Source organism: Lissotriton vulgaris, chromosome 1_1 (genome assembly GCF_964263255.1).
Source record: "Lissotriton vulgaris chromosome 1_1, aLisVul1.2, whole genome shotgun sequence".
Lineage (NCBI taxonomy): Eukaryota > Metazoa > Chordata > Amphibia > Caudata > Salamandridae > Lissotriton > Lissotriton vulgaris.
The window spans coordinates 985105313-985123641 of NC_141685.1; the positions used below are offsets into that span (position 1 = coordinate 985105313).

At 42.4% G+C, this 18329-nt stretch overlaps 1 protein-coding gene across 3 annotated transcripts in view; it reads right to left on the bottom strand.

Annotated features, from left to right (window-relative positions):
• Positions 1–11531: 11531 nt before the first annotated feature.
• The window catches only part of PNPLA6 (patatin like domain 6, lysophospholipase), a 354753-nt gene continuing 347955 nt past the window's right edge, over positions 11532–18329 (bottom strand). For all 3 annotated transcript variants that reach the window (XM_086960602.1, XM_086960584.1, XM_086960592.1), the window contains one exon: positions 11532–18044. In XM_086960602.1, the coding sequence (XP_086816728.1) occupies positions 17937–18044 (108 nt within the window). In that variant the 3' untranslated portion in view covers positions 11532–17936. The remainder of the gene's footprint in view (positions 18045–18329) is intronic.

The window sequence follows — 18329 nt, forward strand, 5'->3', positions numbered from 1 at the left end:
CTAGCGCGAGTTCCCAGATGCGGATGTTTGAGATCAACACTCTAAACAGAACACTGCTTGCAACTAACAGTTGATGCTGCAGATATGACAGTGGCAATGTCCAACGTAATTCAATGATCTACAATGACATTCCACCTGATGCTACGTCATTTGAACTGGTACCCTTTCAAGAGTCTTCAGAGACAAACAATACTGAAAATGACTGGATATTTCTCAGAAGATTTATCAACCCTTTTACAATTATCCAACGCCGGAGACTGCTCCATGGTTGTCAGTGGTTTCATGACAAGTATGTTTCCTCTGTGGTTCTATGCCTGGGTCACTTTAGGAACTTTTCTTCTCATCATGTGGTTGTCAATGATATTTGTTATTCTACTGCTACTTAATGGACATTTTGTCCCTGCAAGAATAATTGCATCACCTGTGGTTTGTGAACTACAGCCTCACTCTTCATCCAACAGAACCCAAATAGGTTTCTATGCTGCAAACATTACAGCCTATCATATGCCTGAGGGAAAAGGTTCCATATCAGATTATGCGACCACTGAGATATTGCAATTGCCTTATGTGATAAAAGTTTCAATGAATGATGCTATAATACGCAGTTCTCTTTCCGATGAATAGGATATTGAGGATTGCACCATTTACAGTCAGTGACACGCCACCTATTACCTGGTAAAGCATCTTATTATTTCTTTACCCATAACATGTCCTCTGATGAGGCGTGAGCTCAACAAGTAAGTCAACCAAGGAATCATAACATGTATCCACCATGTATACCACAAAGCCTATATGGACTGAGAAATGATGAGATCTTTTATCCTTCTTTCAATGGACTGTTTTTATCTTTGCTTTCATTTTCATGATCGTCTAAAATATGAATCTATTGGTTGATATGAAACCATGAACAATATCCAACTGTATTCCCTTTCACTCACATCTGTTCACATGAAAATGTGGATGACCCTGTGTACAACAAATTTCAGAAATCCTCTTGGGTAGTTTCTTCTGTGTGACACCTTATCTTTGCAAGGAATCTGTATCGTTATGATGCCAGGGTTAAATTGTACAGTATCTGTTTTGCCCCTTGCATTTATTTGTTTACACCATGAACTTTTAAATAAGAGCTCCTTTTAATTTTTAACAAACATTACTTGCTGTGGGTTGGAACCTGGCCAGCAATACCCTATAAGAGTTTCAGAAAAAACACAGTTTTGTGGAAAGACCTTGTATCCTCCACCTAGAAATGTTATTGAAAACATCCCTTGGCATAATAGACCTATGAATCTGTGCATTTTGGAGACTCGAACAAATTATTGTCTGTTCTCTTACAAAAAGAAGTCCCTTTCACTTCAGCGGTTGAACTTTATAATCTGATGACAGCCAGGACTGCTTCAGAGATTCAGCAGCTGTTACACACATAATATCCAATACATTTTGCAGATATCGTGCAAACTATATTTAATTTGTCTATAACAATTGGTGTTGTGCATCTTTTTAAGACTATTGGATCTGGTCTAGTGACTCGAGGTAAAGCAGTATTTGGATTGACTCCGCAATTTTTCATTCTCTGTTCTCTAGCCTTTTTGGAAGGGTTTGTGATCATAATACTGCTAATTGGCTGTGGTATAATCATCTTTCCCCTGTTCTGCCAAGAAAATCAACAACATGGAGTACTCATATCCAACTAAACAAAGTTGCAGAAAGACTCTAGCACGCTATATGGAACATGTTTGGCTATCTGAACTCAGCGAGCACTGGATGCAAACCTTTCGCAAAGTGGATGCTACACATGTAAAACCTGAGTTAAAGCATAAACTGCCCGACTGACATGATCTTGGACTTACATCTGGAGCAGCCCTTAATGGTTTATCTAGATATGGAAAAGATCCTGCAACTTCTACATGAGCACCAGAAACAATGCAGAGCGATGAACCTATCCCTATAATAGGATGCCACCTATGACAAAGCAGTATCACAATAGCACTTTTCGGTGCAGCTCTTCATGAATGGTTTGGCTCATTGTTATTCTTTGAGCCTCCAGGAGAGGAGCGACAACCAACATCAAGTGCCTCAGCTGAGTAACCAATTGCTGGTCCATTTAGCACACTGTCAACTACGAGCGTCCTCTGTATGAATTTCGCAAAGAACATACGTATCCTGCAGGTGCACCTCTGATGAGGAGTGAGCTCAACCAGTAAGTCAACCAAGGAAACATAACATGTATCCACCATGTATACCAAAAAGCCTACAAGAACTGAGAAATTATAAGATCTTTTTTCCTTCTGTCAAAGGGAACTTTTTAAACTTTTTAAAACGCTTATTTTTAATCTGGTCTATCTATATTGTCACTGGTATGTTCTTTTCGCCAACAGGCATAAAATGCTTTAGATAAGACTATGAAATATGATTTTTTTTATTATTAGCTGTAACGCAAGAATTACAAATATTCATGCTTCGCCATGTAAACCATATATTATCACTTATGTTTTGTCTTTTATGTCTACAATGCACTAATGGATTTTATATTATAAGTATATTACATATGTTTTAGACATGTATCTTATCCTAGATCATTGTAGACAATAACTTGAGAGCATACATTTTTCTACACAGAATTCAAATTCCTATTGATTAGACACACCCCTATGACATCACATTCAGACGTACAAGCCGTGGATGAAGTAAAGTCCCTAAGGTCAGATTTATGTACGCTCAGACTCCATCTCGGTTCATGGAGATCGCCATCTTCCTTAACGCAGACTATGGAGGCCCCCATATTCCCAGATTTATTTATGTAGAATTATTTTTATGTGTGCCTTTTAACACAGATGCCACTAGTCCTTATCTTTCTAAACATCTAATGCAACATTTGTCTGGGTCAAATGTCTGCTAACTACCATGTCATGGTTCAATAAGAACACATATAGATATATAATAAAAAATAATTTAGTCTGAAACGATGTTCTTTTGCCTTATATGTTCATAAGGAAACACCTAGGACACATACTTCGATGCACATAATCCATGTCAGACATTCCTAGACTTATGTTGGGAATTCCAATTTCTGATCAGATTTAGTATACAAGGACTGACACTTAACTACTTGTCGGGAGTGTTCATTCGCCCAGATTTTCAGCCGAGATTCAGCCAGAGCTAATCTCCCCTGCTGCCAGCACACTTCACAGATGATGCATCTTGCCTGCAAATTGAAACTGACAAAGCCAAGCCAGGTGTAAGACCGATTGACTGCTTCTGCAATGGTTGTTTGCACTTCACAGGCAACACTGTCTTCACACTTCCGCTGATAAAGAAAGCCTTTGCTGTCAACAAGGTATGCAGTCCGTCTCTACTCTCTAAGAACCACTTGAAAGTTGCTCTTACTTTCATGCGCTCATAGTACATACAGCGCATAGAAGTAGGCACTAGGTTGTTAGGTTCTAGATAACATATTAAATTACATTTTAGCAATGCTGGAAATGTTCATGTGGTTCTTTTTATTTATAGCATGTCTTGTTAATATTCCATAGTGGGGAGGTGTAAGTCTAGAACATCTGTGAGTCAGGGGATTTTCTCCATTGCAGGCCAAAGGGGAGACACAAGGTCAGTATATGGAGAAGAATCCAGACCACAAACATCTTGAAATTCATCATACCAGTTTCCCTCATCATATTGGGAAAGATAGTCTTCCCCTTATCAAAATTGTCAATGTCTGACTCAGTGCCAAACACATTGTGAAAAGTTTAGGTCTTACCACGGGATAAGGTCAAGGTATCTGTTGTATTCTCTTATTTTGTTATAGCTTGCATTTCTCTTTAAATAGAACATTCTGACTTTGCTGATGTCACGATGCAACTTGGTGCTCTTGTATTCTCTAACTGCCAGTTGCTCCTTAGCCTTTGATGGGAACACCAGCTTTTACTCTGTAACTTTTATTAAATTATCTCAACAACCTATATGGCTTCCATGACCATTTATCTTCGATTACATCAGATGGCGACGATTGGCTTATCGAGCAAGTGAAGTACAGAGTGAGTTTCTATAAAGAAAATTCGACTGGTGGAAAAGAACCAAGAAAAACTTGTGGAAAAGGAAAATACGTTATTGTGCAGAAACAAGGATTTTATGGAGATGTTCGGCCATTAAAAGGAAAATAAGTTTTCAGCAAATATATCGAGGCACCGAGCTATTCAAGCTTTAAACTGGATATCCAAGCGGTGAGCAAGTTTTCTTTGTTGTGACTTTGACTGAAATTAACTTTTGCGAGGCAATTGGTGAACGCTACAGAAGAGCGAAGTCTGTGGTTAAACCGTGTTTATTACGTAAAAGTTAACTTGCTAACCAACTCTACGAGAGTCAACGGAGCATTATTTGAATGTACTCACGAGCTGCCGTCTGAGCGAGTGTCTTGTGGCGCGCATCCATTGTTGTTTCCATCACATATAGTGCGCATGAAGACTAGGCGTGTACGTACTGCGTGAGAAACGTGCGGCCATATTTGATGCAGTAGCCGTTACCTAGCAACAACCGGACGAGCTGGTGTGAAGTACAAAGTGCATCTCTTGAACAGTAAATCTCCGCATATTCATAAGAAAACCATTTTCGAAGTGAGGAAAACATTTTATGTAAGAGGAAGTCCACAGTGAAAAACAGTTTGATTGAAGGTTCGAACACTTTTATGAAAATACGCGGAAGTACATCTAGTGTGTGCAATATTGATTAGCAATATTATGGCGAATCCAAGTGTAATTGCACCTCCTATGTTTCTACAACTAAGCGGAGAACCACCTATAGAGTGGGATGAATGGATCGATATTTTCGAAAATTACATAGAGGCTTTGGATAGTAAGGACTTTAGCGCTACTAGAAAAAAAGCTTTACTATTAAGTGTTCTTGGAAAAGAAGGACAGCACGCTTTTAAGTACTTACCTGTGGGCTTGAACTAAGATGGTAGAGCAATTACCAATGTGTACACTGAGGCAAAAGCAGGAATGAAGAAACAATATTCAAAGGAGGTGAATATTGTCATAGCGAGACATAAGTTTTATACTCAGCCGCAGAGGGCAGAGGAGTCTGTTGACCAATTTGTGCCTAGACTACGAGAACTTTCTTTGAAGTGCAATTTTGGAGAGATGAGGGACGAGATGATTAGAGATCAAATGATCGTTCAATGTAAGAACAAGAAAATGCAGGAAAAACTTTGGCCAGCAAAAAACCCCACTCTACAAGCCGCGATAGACATAGCCAAAGTTGTCGAAGAATCTACTGCGTGTATGAAAGAAATGGAGAAGAAAGAGACTGTGACAGAGAGTGGGAGTGGGATAAGTGTGCCGTCTGTTGCACAGAATGAAGTTGTGGTAATGAACAAAAAGGGATACGAGGCAAATGACAAAATGGAAAAGAGAAATTCAGGAGGATACAACAGTGGAGAGAAAGGGAGATATCAAGTGAGGATGTGTAGCAGGTGTGGTAGCACTTATCATGGTGCAGATTATAAGCGCTCCTTTGCTATTGATAAAGAGTGTAGGAAGTGTGGAAAGAGGGGGCACTTCTCGAGGATGTACAAAACTTCAAACAGTGACAAGGTGGCGATTGTTGAGGTGAAGTGTGAGATTGGTGTGCAAGACAATGCAGAAGGTGCTGATAAAATATTATGTTTAGGTGAGGTGAATGCGCAACACATGGAACCTGGAAGGAACAATAGGTCTAAAGCTAACTTTAAAATTAATAATAAGATTGTTGAATTGATGGTTGACCCTGGTTCGCTTTGGACAATAGTCCCAGAATCCCTATTCAAAGAGAATTGGGAGGAAACTGTCTTGTTGCCCAAGGATATCAATCCTTGTGGATACCAAGGGGAATGTATTGATTTGTTAGGGTATATGGAAGCTGAGATTAGGTTTCAGGGACGTTCTATTAAGGGGAAAGTGCATGTTGCAAGTTCTGGACCAGCAATATTAGGCTGGGGTCATCAGTATGACCTTCACATTGTCATTGATCTTAGAGCAAGACAGCAGGTGATGGTCGTAGAAGAGATGACTGCTGGGATGATTGTTGAAGGTATGCCAGACTTATTTGCTGAACGTATTGGTGAACTGAAAGGGTACGTACACAAAATTGTGCTTAGAGAGGATGCAGTTCCGATGCAGCACAAAGTGAGGAAAGTGCCATTTATCGCAAGACAAGAAGTGAGGAGGATGCTAGATGACATGCTTGAGCAGGGCGTGATTGAACAGATAGAAACTTCACGTTGGGTTTTGCCAGTCGTGATCACGACTAAATCGGATGGCAAATTTATATTCTGTGTGGATCTTCGCACACTGAATCAGAATATTGTGGTGGATAATTTTCCACTACCGAATATCAATGAATTAATTTTGTCATTAAAGGGTGGTAGGTTTTTTTCGAAGCTGGATTTACGAAGTGCGTACCATCAAATTAAGTTGCACAGAGATTCTAAGGCGTTGACTGCATTTATCACTACTGAGGGAGTTTACCAGTATACCCGTATGCCCTTTGTTCTCGCGTCGGCGGCAGGGGTTTTTAAAAGGATGATGGGGTCGGTTTTGAAGGGGATAAGTAACGTGGTGTACTTTCAGGATGATGTCTGGAGGTGTTTACCATTGAAGGCGGTAAAGTACAAAGAGCGAGAGAAAGACGCCCGTTCTCTTCTCTGTGCATCGCAACATTCTCCATGTGTGTTATACAACTGGCAAGCTTTTTATTGGAATAACCTAAAGAGGCAAAGAAACATAAAAGCAGGATCCGTCATGCCCAACCGTGCTATTTGACGTTTCGAACCTCCACCACCCTGCGCAATCTCGCGCCCACCGAGCCGGATGACCGCAGGCTCTCCAGGATGGCGACGCACCTGCGGCTGGCTTCCAACTTCGTCCCCCACCTGGGCTACCACCTTCTCTCCTGGACTTCTTTCTTCATCTCCCCCCTGGGTTCCCACCTTCCCTCCGGGACTGCTCGACTTGCGTGCTACCCTGAATGGCACTTTGCTGCTGTTCTTCGGACAGTTCGCGCTGGACTCTAGCCCTTCCCTCCATACCTTGCATCCCACCCACCATTCCTCTATGCTGTGATTGCATCTTTGACCTATTGCAACAATGCTAAGCTTTGGTATTCGCTGAAGTCCCTACACCATATACCACCCATATGCGTCTATTAGAGTTTAACCAGTCATATCCCTTCCTTTGTGTATTTAGTTGACTCTTATCACCAGTGTGTACCGTGGACCTTTATACTCTCTGCCACTCCTATGTGACCCTTAGAGTATTTCCAGTCATATCCCTCCTGTGTAGATTGAAGATAACTCTAATGACTAGGATCCTATGTGATTTGTAGATTGTATCCAAGTGTATCCCCTCCCTGTGTTTAGAGATATAGCTTCAACGACTAGTTGCCTGTGTGACTGTCGGAGTATAGCCAGGTGTATACCTTCCCTCGTGTGAAGAGATACCCTATTCACTAGAACTATCCAAGTGTTTCCCCTCCCTGTGTTTAGAGATATAGCTTTAACGACTAGTTGCCTATGTGACTGTCGGAGTAAAGCCAGGTGTATACCTTCCCTCGTGTGAAGAGATACCCTATTCATTAGAACAAAAAGTAATGTGTTCTTTATGTATTTGTAACTGATTCTATGTAAAATGCTTTGATAACATGTAACGGAACTGGTGCTATGTAAAGCGCTCTGATAACCTAATCGGTTCAAGTTCGCGCTATATAAAACTCTAAAAATAAATAAAATAAAAATAAATGTTCTGCTGTTTGGAGAGACGGTTGAGCAGCACAATCAAATTTTGAAGGAGGTCTTGAACAGGATGGAGCAATCAGGGGGTGACATTAAGGAAAGAGAAGTGCAAATTTGCAGTGGAAGAGGTAGAGTATTTGGGCTACACGCTTTCTGCCAAGGGTGTGAGGCCGAAGAGGGATCTTTTGGAGTCGATAAGGAAGGCGCCCGCACCCTATGAGAAGGATCAATTAAGATCGTTCCTTGGTCTTATTGAATACTATGCGAAGTTTGTGGAGAATTTTGCAGCAAGGACAGAGAAGATTAAGCTGTTACTGAGGAAGGGCTGCAGATTTGTGTGGGATGATGAGCAGGACGAGTGCTTTGTTAACATCAAGAAGGCGATCTGTGAGGCTAAAATCTTAACCCCATTTGATACAAAGCTGAAGTCTGTGTTGACTGTTGATGCCAGTGCCGTTGGTATTGGCGCGGTGTTAGCGCAGGAACATGATTAAGGGTTGAAGACGGTAGCTTTTGCGTCAAGGACACTGACCAGTTCAGTTAGGAATTATTCTATTATTGAACGTGAGGCGCTGGCAGCCGCTTGGGGCTGCGAGTACTTCAGAATGTACTTGTGGGGATTTGAGTTTAGGATGTTGACAGATCATAAACCTTTGGTCAAAATATTGTCACCGGGTGGTGCTGGAAAAGGGTCAGCGTGGTTGGCTAGGTTAGCTGCTCGACTTCAGGAGTTTCTGTACAGGGTAGAATATATTCCAGGGTGGAAAAATGGTCAGGCGGATGGCTTGTCTAGACTTCCCTTACCTTGGGAGGTTGTGGACAAATTGGGTGTTGAAGCTATGCAATCGGAGGGATCCGTGGCAGCTGTAGACGAATTGGTGGATATGTGCACTGGGGCTATCAATAAGAGTAGATGGAACTCATGTATGGCTAATGATGAGGTGTTAAGGTGTGTGAGAGAATTGATTGTGAAAGGTCCTAGGAGAGAGAGTACCCTACCTTTGGGTGTACGTCCTTACGTGAAGATTTTAGAAGATTCGTCCATTCTTGATGTTGAGGGTAATGTCATCATGAAGGATGATAAATTCATTCCGCCTCATGAATTGAGGTTTATCTTGGTTAAGTTGGCACACGAGGGACACCTGGGGCAATCCCTTACGAAGAGGAGAATTAGGGATTTTTTCTGGTGGCCAGGTATGGACCAGCAGGTCTCAGAGTGGGTTGAGAGGTGCGCAGAGTGCTTCGAGAGCGATAAAAGGTTGAGAGTTGGGTATCAGGGTGATGTTGGTAAAATTGATAATCCAAATTTGGCCTGGCATACTGTTTGCCTTGATTTTATTGGTCCTTTTTACTCTTTGAGTCAGGACATGAGATTCGGGTTTGTCTTGATTGATGTAACTTCAAAGTGGTTGGTGGTGAAATTTACAAAAGAGATAACGACTAAATCCACGATCAACTTGTTGACTGACGTTTTCAGGGAAGAGGGTTACCCTGTGAGACTGATAACCGACAATGGAACCCAATTGGTTTCAGAGGATATGGTGACATTTCTGGATGCGTGTGGTATTGTTCACACCAGGACTTCACTGTACAACCCACAGGGGAATGGTATCGTTGAGAGGGCTAACAGAATGGTGAAGGGTGCCATTCAGATGGCTGTAAGTTCTGGTGGGTGTGTAAGAAACATGGTTAATGACTTAGTTTGGGCATATAGGACAACGGTGAACGGTGTTACCGGTAAAGTTCCGTTCAACATGATGAGGGGACGATTGGCCGGTACCAAACTAGTTCCAGCATGGATGAAAGAGTGCATTGGATTGGCGGATTTGGGTGATGGTGCATCTAAGGTTTGTGATAGGTTGAATGTGAAGAGATTGGCAGTGAATGATTGGGTAAAGGTTAAACCTGGTCGAGTAGGTTTGGGTCTAACCAAGTTTAGAGGCCCATTCAAAATCAAATCAGTTCACGACAAATTTGTGACGCTTTTTAACGGTGAACACTGGAATTTGAGGAGGGTTGCCCTCTACAAAAAAGCAAAAAGTAACAATGTTGGTGGTCTACAGTCTGATTTGGTTTTGGGTAGGAAAAAGGAAAATGAAGATACCATTGGTGGTGACACCCTTATTTTGCCGCAAAGGATCAGAAGGCAACCTAGATATCTTCAAGATTTTGTGTGCCATTAAGTTTGTGTATGGAAAGTGTGGGCATATGTTCTTTGTAGTTTATTGTTTTTTTTTTCTCCTTTCTTTTGTTTTGTTTTTATTTTAGATTGCAACTTAGTGCTCTTATATTCTCAGACTGCCAGTTGCTCCTTAGCCTTTGATGGGAACACCAGCTTTTACTCTGTAACTTTTATTAAATTATCTCAACAACCTACATGGCTTCCATGACCATTTATCTTCGATTACATCAGAATCGTCATCTGAAGGTTTGCCTACTGGCTATGTGCCAGACAGAGCCAGGTGCGATATCTGGCAAGGTCATGGTATATTCAGTCCGTAGTTGGAAAGAACAATGGGCTTTAATCGTCCTCTGGAGTTGGCAGTGTCAGCACTGGGCGGATGCAAAAGGAACCGGTGTAGGGGATGGCCCAAGACCCAAGTCTTATATAAAATTGTACTGTAGTGCTGTTATAACAACCTCCAAATATAAATTTTCACCTTTTGTGGTCTCCCTTCTTTTGTTCCCTCCTTTGTGATGTATACTATTATTCTAACTGCCCTGCCTCGAATGACTTACAGTTGAGACGTTGTTTTGTTACCAAGACCAAAGTCAGCATCAAATTAAATGTCGGACTCATTAAGGATTCAAGGGAGACTACGGGGACTAGGGTGGACCTGCCCGTAAATGTCCATCTGGAAGCTACCACGGAACCTTGAGGCCAAAAGGCACACAAGAGGAAGTCGGTAAAGTGCTGAAAATGTGCAGCATGGCCACTCTGAAGACCTCTACTTGCTGCAACATAACCAATGAACTTTGGAAATTCAGGGTGTGCTATGACCAGACTCAGAATTCGCTTTGATGGAGATCAGCAGTGAGATCTGGAAGCATGTTGATACCCTCACACCCTCTCTGGAGTCTGAGGATGGTGGGAACTGGTCAATTTCCACTTTGACTTATGCTTTATTTTGACTTAGCTTCTGCTGGAACAACTTCGGGAGCTAGAACAGGACCTTCCTTTCGACTATGGCCTGTTGTGGCATGTAATCCACTTGTGTTTGGTGACAAAGTTTAGATTCACTGCACCGTAAGGCATACGGGTTCTTCTGGGCACAGTTGACGCAGGCCCTGGAGTCAAGCTATGACCCCAGGCACCATAAGCAAACTTCGTTAGGGTCTGTCAAAGAAATCTGTGTGCAACAGTTATTACACAGTTTAAACCTTGCCGTTTTAGAGGGTGACATTTTCCCTAGCCAACTGGTAATTTTGTTTCAGAAGATATGTATTCTACAGACCAAAGAGAAGCTGCAGATCTGTGTCTGAAGGCGAGAAAACGTAAGGAACTGATGTCAGCAAACACTGGGGCCACTTATATGCGGCTCCGTTCATTACATCCGGAGCATAAGCACGCTGCCACAGAGACACACAATGCCACCTACTGGCGTTCATGAGTACTCCTTTACATCTTCTGGATCCAGTCAGTCATCTGGGGAATATTCTCAAAGGGAGGAATCTGCGGTTAGGAGTATCCATCAGAAAATGTATTTCAAATGTATTTTATAGCTTTGATTATTCTCACAGCTAAAACCCCCCAAAAATCAAACACAGGTGACACTGTTCAAAAGTTTTATTTTATCTGTGGGCCATCCAGTGCCCTTTGATAACTTCTTTCGAAAACATTGTTAAATAAAGAATAACATTTTCTAGTAAATAAAATATTTCATGATTACTTGACATCAGTCATGTAAATATCTCCAACTTAAATTAGTTTAAAAAATAAAATATAAAGCACAGCTTTGTTAATCTACATTTATCTGTAGCACAACTTAATAATTTAATAAAAATAACTCTCCATCTAGTGTTAAAGAATTACAAAATAATTTGGTGTTGGGATTTGGCTCCTGACTGCCAACTGACTGGCCTCAGAGGTAATGTTCACAGTCCGAGTTCCTTCAGGTGCAACACGTGTGTGAGGCATACCCAAATACGCAAAGTGCAGAAGGACAGAGTAACCTCCTAGTTCATAGGCTCTTTCCTTTTACCAACAAGTGGGTTAGTGGCAGGGTATCCACGTGTTAAGAATAGTCAAGAGGTAAACATACGAGTATGAATTAATATCTTTCACCTCCTGCACTTTGCTGCATTCCGCTGAACTCACAAGTTTTGGGTTACACTACAGAACTGTGAAAACTGGCACACTAAGAACATCGGCTCAAGCAGCAATATACATTTATTCTAAAACGGCTCCAGATGCAAAATGACGGATTCTAATATTTCAATCCAATGTGCCGTCTTTGATACCTGTAGAAGATACTTCATTGCAGGAAAGGAGAGCAAAGCATTCTGACCAGCAGAAAGAAAAAGCGGTATTGATACCACCCTCCCAAGCCCCCCCCCCCGATTCATGGGCACCCCCCAGTATCCGCTGCTTCACTCATATTGCTTCCTTTTTTTCATCTCCTAATTAGATGCGTATGTCCGCTCCAGCAGAGATGGAGGTTGGGGCTTACAGAAGGAGGTTGTTGGACCAAGAGTACCAGACTGACTTCAGTAAGTAACTCTCACTTACATCTGCAGTCCCCGTTTACATACAAGTGGAATGGTTCCAAAGCATTGGGAATAACGAGAGGTTCTTAGCTAATAAAGTCACTTAACATCCCTTCAAAAGCATCCATTGGCTCGACAAAAGTGGCACGTTTCTTCTGAGGCACAAAGGCACTGCAAAGTGTTTTTTTACAGATAGTATATGACGTAGCCCAAGTGGCTTTGTTACACCTCTCAGTTACAGCATTCTTTTCGAACCCTCAGTGTTAGGAAGGATATTTTCACGTTGCCTAGAGATAGAAGCACCCAGTTTCATAATTCTGGTGCTCTTGGTCACTGGTGGAAGTAAGCATCAGCAGATCACACGTTAACTGCCTGCACACCTCCTACCATAGTCACTCTTCAGAAGTAATGACTGAGGCACTGTGAAGTCCTGAAGCAAATCCCATACTGAAGATTGCACTTGTCTAGGATTGCATCTGTGCTGGGTTGTCTGAAGGAAAGATTGAGTTCCAGGAGATCTTTTGACCCTTCAGAATCATGAACCTCTCTGTGGGGAGGGAAAGACTATTTTTTAATGCAAGCTGGATGCACGACTGGGTTGCAAGGTGCACTGGCAACCTTGGTCCCGTCTTCTGAAAGAGGACTTAAGAATCCCTGATCCAAAGATCAAAGAGAAATCCATCTGACAGCATTGGTCATTGTAAAGGGCTGTTCGCAGTTCAGACTTCACTTTCCTCCTATTACCAGTCCCAAGACTGACTGGAAGAAGGGGTGTACTGGCCCAGGAAGCTCCACTCCTTCAAAAAGAGCAGCTCTAAATCCTCTTCTAAGAGATTATCGCTTGATCGCTGGCAATATCAAAGCTGAAGTTCAGCATTTAAGTTTTTCAACTTAATGTTCCTTGTAGTGCCAACCAACTCATGTGTGCCCCATTGGGGAAATGTCCAAATAAATTACTGTGCCTGAGACACAGGAGGCATGAGCTTGATTACTCCGGGTACAAGACAAAGGGAACTTACTTTCAGTGCACGAAATTGAATTAGACTGCAGCAAACTGGAAGTAGTAAATAGGGGTGATCAGGGTGAGTGCAAATCCTGCTGTTACGCTCCAAAGAGAACTCCAGAAGATTTCAAGAGCTCCCCAATGTTAGGCAAAGATGGCTTTGCGTACGGGTGACATTTGGGGGCAGGGAGCTTGTGGAGCAATCATCTGCAAATCACACCTCTGCCATGAACAGAGATAACTCAGAAATGAGAGATCACAAGGGGTTGCAGAAGAAAAAGCATCTACTTATTCCATGCTTTCTGTAACCAAAGTACTGTAATTTACCCGCAGCTCAAGCATCAAGCAATCACTTAACAGGGGAAATGGCTTTTCAAATTTCATCCCCCCAAAAAATATACTTATACACTTATTGCAAGTATGTAAGGGGTGGCTCAGGCCAGGTACCATAAACAGTACCTACAAAAATCATCCTCTGGGACTCATGCTTTGCGTGATCCACCATCCCCAATCAAGTTCTTGAAAGCTTGGATGAACCTCTAAGAGACAGTGCAAGAAACGAGAAGGCAAGAGAGAGAAAACTCTGTTGAGGAACCAAATGCAACAGTAAAAAAGGCTACTCATATGTTCTGACACACAATAAAAGAGGATCAGCTACTTGCAGGGGTAAAAGAAAACAGGCAGTGATCGAAGAAGCTAATCACGCATGTACAGGGGCAGGCACCGGGTCTAGCTGTGGGCATTTTTATTAATTTTTGGGCTTCCTTGCTTTTATTCTTTTTGCTAGCCAAACACTTTGTCCGGCCATCCCATAAAAGGCAGAAGTAACACAAGAACGTAACTGTGTTCCAAGGTAGAGTTACATAACATTTCATAGGCTGATGGAACAGAAACAATTTCTGGCCACATCAAACTAATCGCATGAAAATGCAATTTGTGATATGCCACCAAGATAGCTTCACTCTATCATATAATAATATATTTATACACAAATAATGATTGCTTAGTAGGCACAGCATGCTAGACGAATATTGGCAACCAATAAAACCAGTTGTGGGAAGCACCCCACTGCCTGAGGACTCGAAGGAAGAATTATCCAGTTTCAAACCTTGTGATGTGAGAGATGAGGCTATGTCTCTGAACTCGTGGTGGTTCAGTAGTAGGACTTGGGTTTTCTGATGTTTGCGTCCACAGCACCAACTGGCAAGCAAGTCATACTGGCAAATCACACAGCAGCTCACTCACACCTCACTAATCGCAGCTAAGAATGCACTGGCATAGTGTTCCTGCTTTTTAGCTCGAAACATGTTTCAAGTCTGGACACCTATGTTAAACTGATCTGGTTTATTTAGTATAGGTCACAATACTAACTGAAGACATCTCATTGCTCAACCAGGCCCACAATGTTGTTTTCATAGCAACCTTATCCTTTATTTACAAACAAAATCTATTAAATACCATGCTCCAGGAGCTGCTTGACTACCGACAGTCGATCCTGTCAGGCAACCCGCGCTCTAACACGAGAAGGCAAGTGCAACCTCCATGATAGCAAAGTCTATCATTGGTGGCTCAGGACTGTAGTCTAAGGTAAGGATCAAAGTTCTGCTCAGGATTTACATCTACAGTATGAGTATTGTTATTCATTCTTTCGGCCTTTCGGTAAATAACGCACACAAGCTTCGAGTTAACAATCCTCCTTAAAGAGGAGCATTCGACCATATACTTTTCATTAAGTGGCTTATGTGCTCAGTGGTACAGGCCAGGATGAAAATCCACTCACCCTCTAAGGCAGTCATACTCTCTTTCTCCACCCAGAATATGACTGAAGACAGGTCCAATGCAAGCCAACAATAGTTCTGAGCACTAAGCACAGTAAAACCCAGGCACATCAAGGCATGAGAAATGAGCTTTGAATTCAGTCAATTCTGCCGGCAAAATTCTGAATGGAGGCTCCATGCGGATAAGCTATAGATGACTTATTTTTCCATATATGAGAAGATCTTTGCATACTTCCGAAATATGTGGTGAAACGACTGCACGCAAGCTTACTTGCTAAGTTTTGTCTCTTATTATTCCAGATAGTTCTTAGAGTAAATCCAAGAATCATACATTATCATATTAGCTAGAATCGGAGAAACATCACAGAAGGAGCTCTTCGAAGTACTGCACTAGTAAATGATGACGGTGTTGTCTTACAGCCCCTATGCAAGTACACTGCTGACCAAACTCACACTTCTGGTTGAGCATTGTCAGGCAGTGGATACAAATGGATTCAATTTCATGTCTGCTGAAGCAAGTGCAGCCAAGTGATACTCTTACAGAAGCATATACAACCCTTGACGGAGATCACTACGATGGAGAGATACCTAGTGATGGTTAGAGTACGTCTTTAACTTTGAGAGATGGGGAGGAACCAGTTTTGCTGGGTTTGTGCAAGAGCCGTTGCTGCCTTTGGGATTAGTCTGTCAAAAGGGCCGTGTCTCATTCGCAAGTAAAGCAGGGGCTGGGTCCAAGCAAGAACTGTTGGCAGCTCAACTAGGAACCTATATGAAGACACAATGGGAGAAAATAAAGTGAAGCCCTTGAACATTAATTACAGCTCCCGGGGTCCTCTGGCTTTCAAAAACTCAACTCAATAGAAATTAAACTGTGACAAGCGCCAAAGTCTCTTTATGGAATGAGAACACTTCATTGACCTGCATCCTCCATTTTTTTGTAAAGTCCCTCCTAGTGCATTTCCCTGCATTCCTATGCTTCAGGAAGAGGCAACAGCCTGTAATGACGCAATTTTGGTGCCTCCTCTTGCTTGCAGTGAACCGCAAGTGAAGGAACCTCTGCTTTAACTCTTTTGTGGCCTAACGTTTTTACTGCAACAGTTGCTGTAGGAAGATCTAGCAAAGTATAGCTTCCCCCAACCAGATACTGTTCCAGCAGACCTTTCCCTTTATGAAATCGCAAACTACAGGCAACATACCAGAAAACAAACATGGTTCAATCAACACCAGAAGAAACCATCATGCACTGGATGGGGGTCAAAGATGGTTGTGGAGCCTTGCACTTCATTTGTTCTGAACTGATTTTGCTAGGTCTCACATCTCACTGTCAAGGTCCTGTGGAGGGGTAGCAGTACCCAGATCTCGGACTGAGCAAAGGAACCGCATTTCAAAGGTATTTCTTGGAACGTTTTCTAGATTAGCATGCCGACTACTGATGACCAAATAGTTCAACTGAGCAGATGTGTACTCGGCACACTAAACAGTTTTTGAGGGACGCCAAAAATAATCACAATTGTAAAAAAATAATCCCAATTGTACCATGAAACCGTGCCTAGAGTCTTTCGATTAGACAGGGATTTATATTGTCGCTACCCATGGGTGAGAAGACCTGGACAGTTTAATGCAGACATACAAACACAGTTCCAATGGCAGGCTGTCCAGCGTAGTTGGATCATTTTGGTAATTAGTGTAGTTGTTCAACTGTTGAGCATGCTGCGGCCTGCCCACAATTATCTACATAGACCTAGGGCATACTGTCTCTAGGGACACCGCTTAAGCCATTTTCTTGTGTTCACTCACTGGATAAACGTCTCAAGACCAAAGCTGGCAACAAAAGTCATCGCCTCCTTTTGAAATACCTCCCGACATGGCTCTACACCTGGTGACAACTGAAATGCAACTACCTTCATTAGTCTTTTCGATTGAACCATTCTTTTTTACCTCCGTGCTTCAGAGAACATTACAGCTTTAGCAACATCCAGCTGAGGAATGTTTGGGGAGATCTCAGCTCCCTTCGCCTGCATTTTGGAATTGGTCATCTTTGATTTAGCACTCTTTTATCCATACTGCTAGAGAGTCTTCAAAGATAGATAGAAAGCCGATATGAGAAGGAAATATCTTCTTCCCCACACTGAAAGAGAAGATGTTTTTTTCCTGAGTCCTCGGTTTCCACAGCGATGCGAAGGACCTCCTCATCAGTCTTACTGAAAAGTACTTTACAGCCATGGTTCAAGGTGCTAATACATTTACTGGACTTGTTTCCCAACAGGACCAAGATGAAGTCCCTGGCCTACCGGAGGTCTTCTAGATTGGTTCTGTCTCTTGTCCCGTTCACGCAATAGTGGTTTAATGAAGTGCAAAACAAACCCATCATTCACAGAACTTTACCGAACAGAAAGCGGCCCAAGATTGACAGCAAAGAGCAGCAAAGCCTACTCTGCCATCTGTACATTGATGAATCATAAGACCCTAGAACGAACAGCACAGCAGGCGTGTTTTTCAAGCTGATTGGTCAGGTGTCGATGTGCAGACGTTCATCTCTTTTTTCTATCACTGCATCATGTCTTATGAGACCAACATGAAAAATCTGTTCCGCATAGCTGTAGATGGGAGCAGATGCCCATGTGGAGTGCACATGAGGTTGCAGAGGTCCGCTATGGAGTTCTCAGTAACCTGAGAAGGCTCTTCTGTCTTATAAGGCATCATCATGGTGGAATGCAGGGGCTCGGGCTTCAGAGTTGGCATTGGAGGCAGGCTCTCTAGAGCGGCTCTGCCGATGTCGTATGCTCTTCTCTTCATCCTAAGTTAAAACACAAGTTGAAAATGTTAGGTCATTTGGCTCTGTTTCTTCAATACATTGAGTCAGCTCCTGGATGGACTTGCAAGAAGGGTGTGAGGTGATGAAATCGTGTAGGAAGAGTGCATGTATGGGGTGTTATCGTATAAAGGATGAACGTATAAGCGTAATGTGAGCAGCAGCGGCCATATGAGAGACAGATAGGATGGGCGACTATGTGAGAGGAGGAGGCTGGTTAGGAGGGAGAAGAAGGGCATCCAGCGGAAGAGAGGAAGAATCATGGGCAAG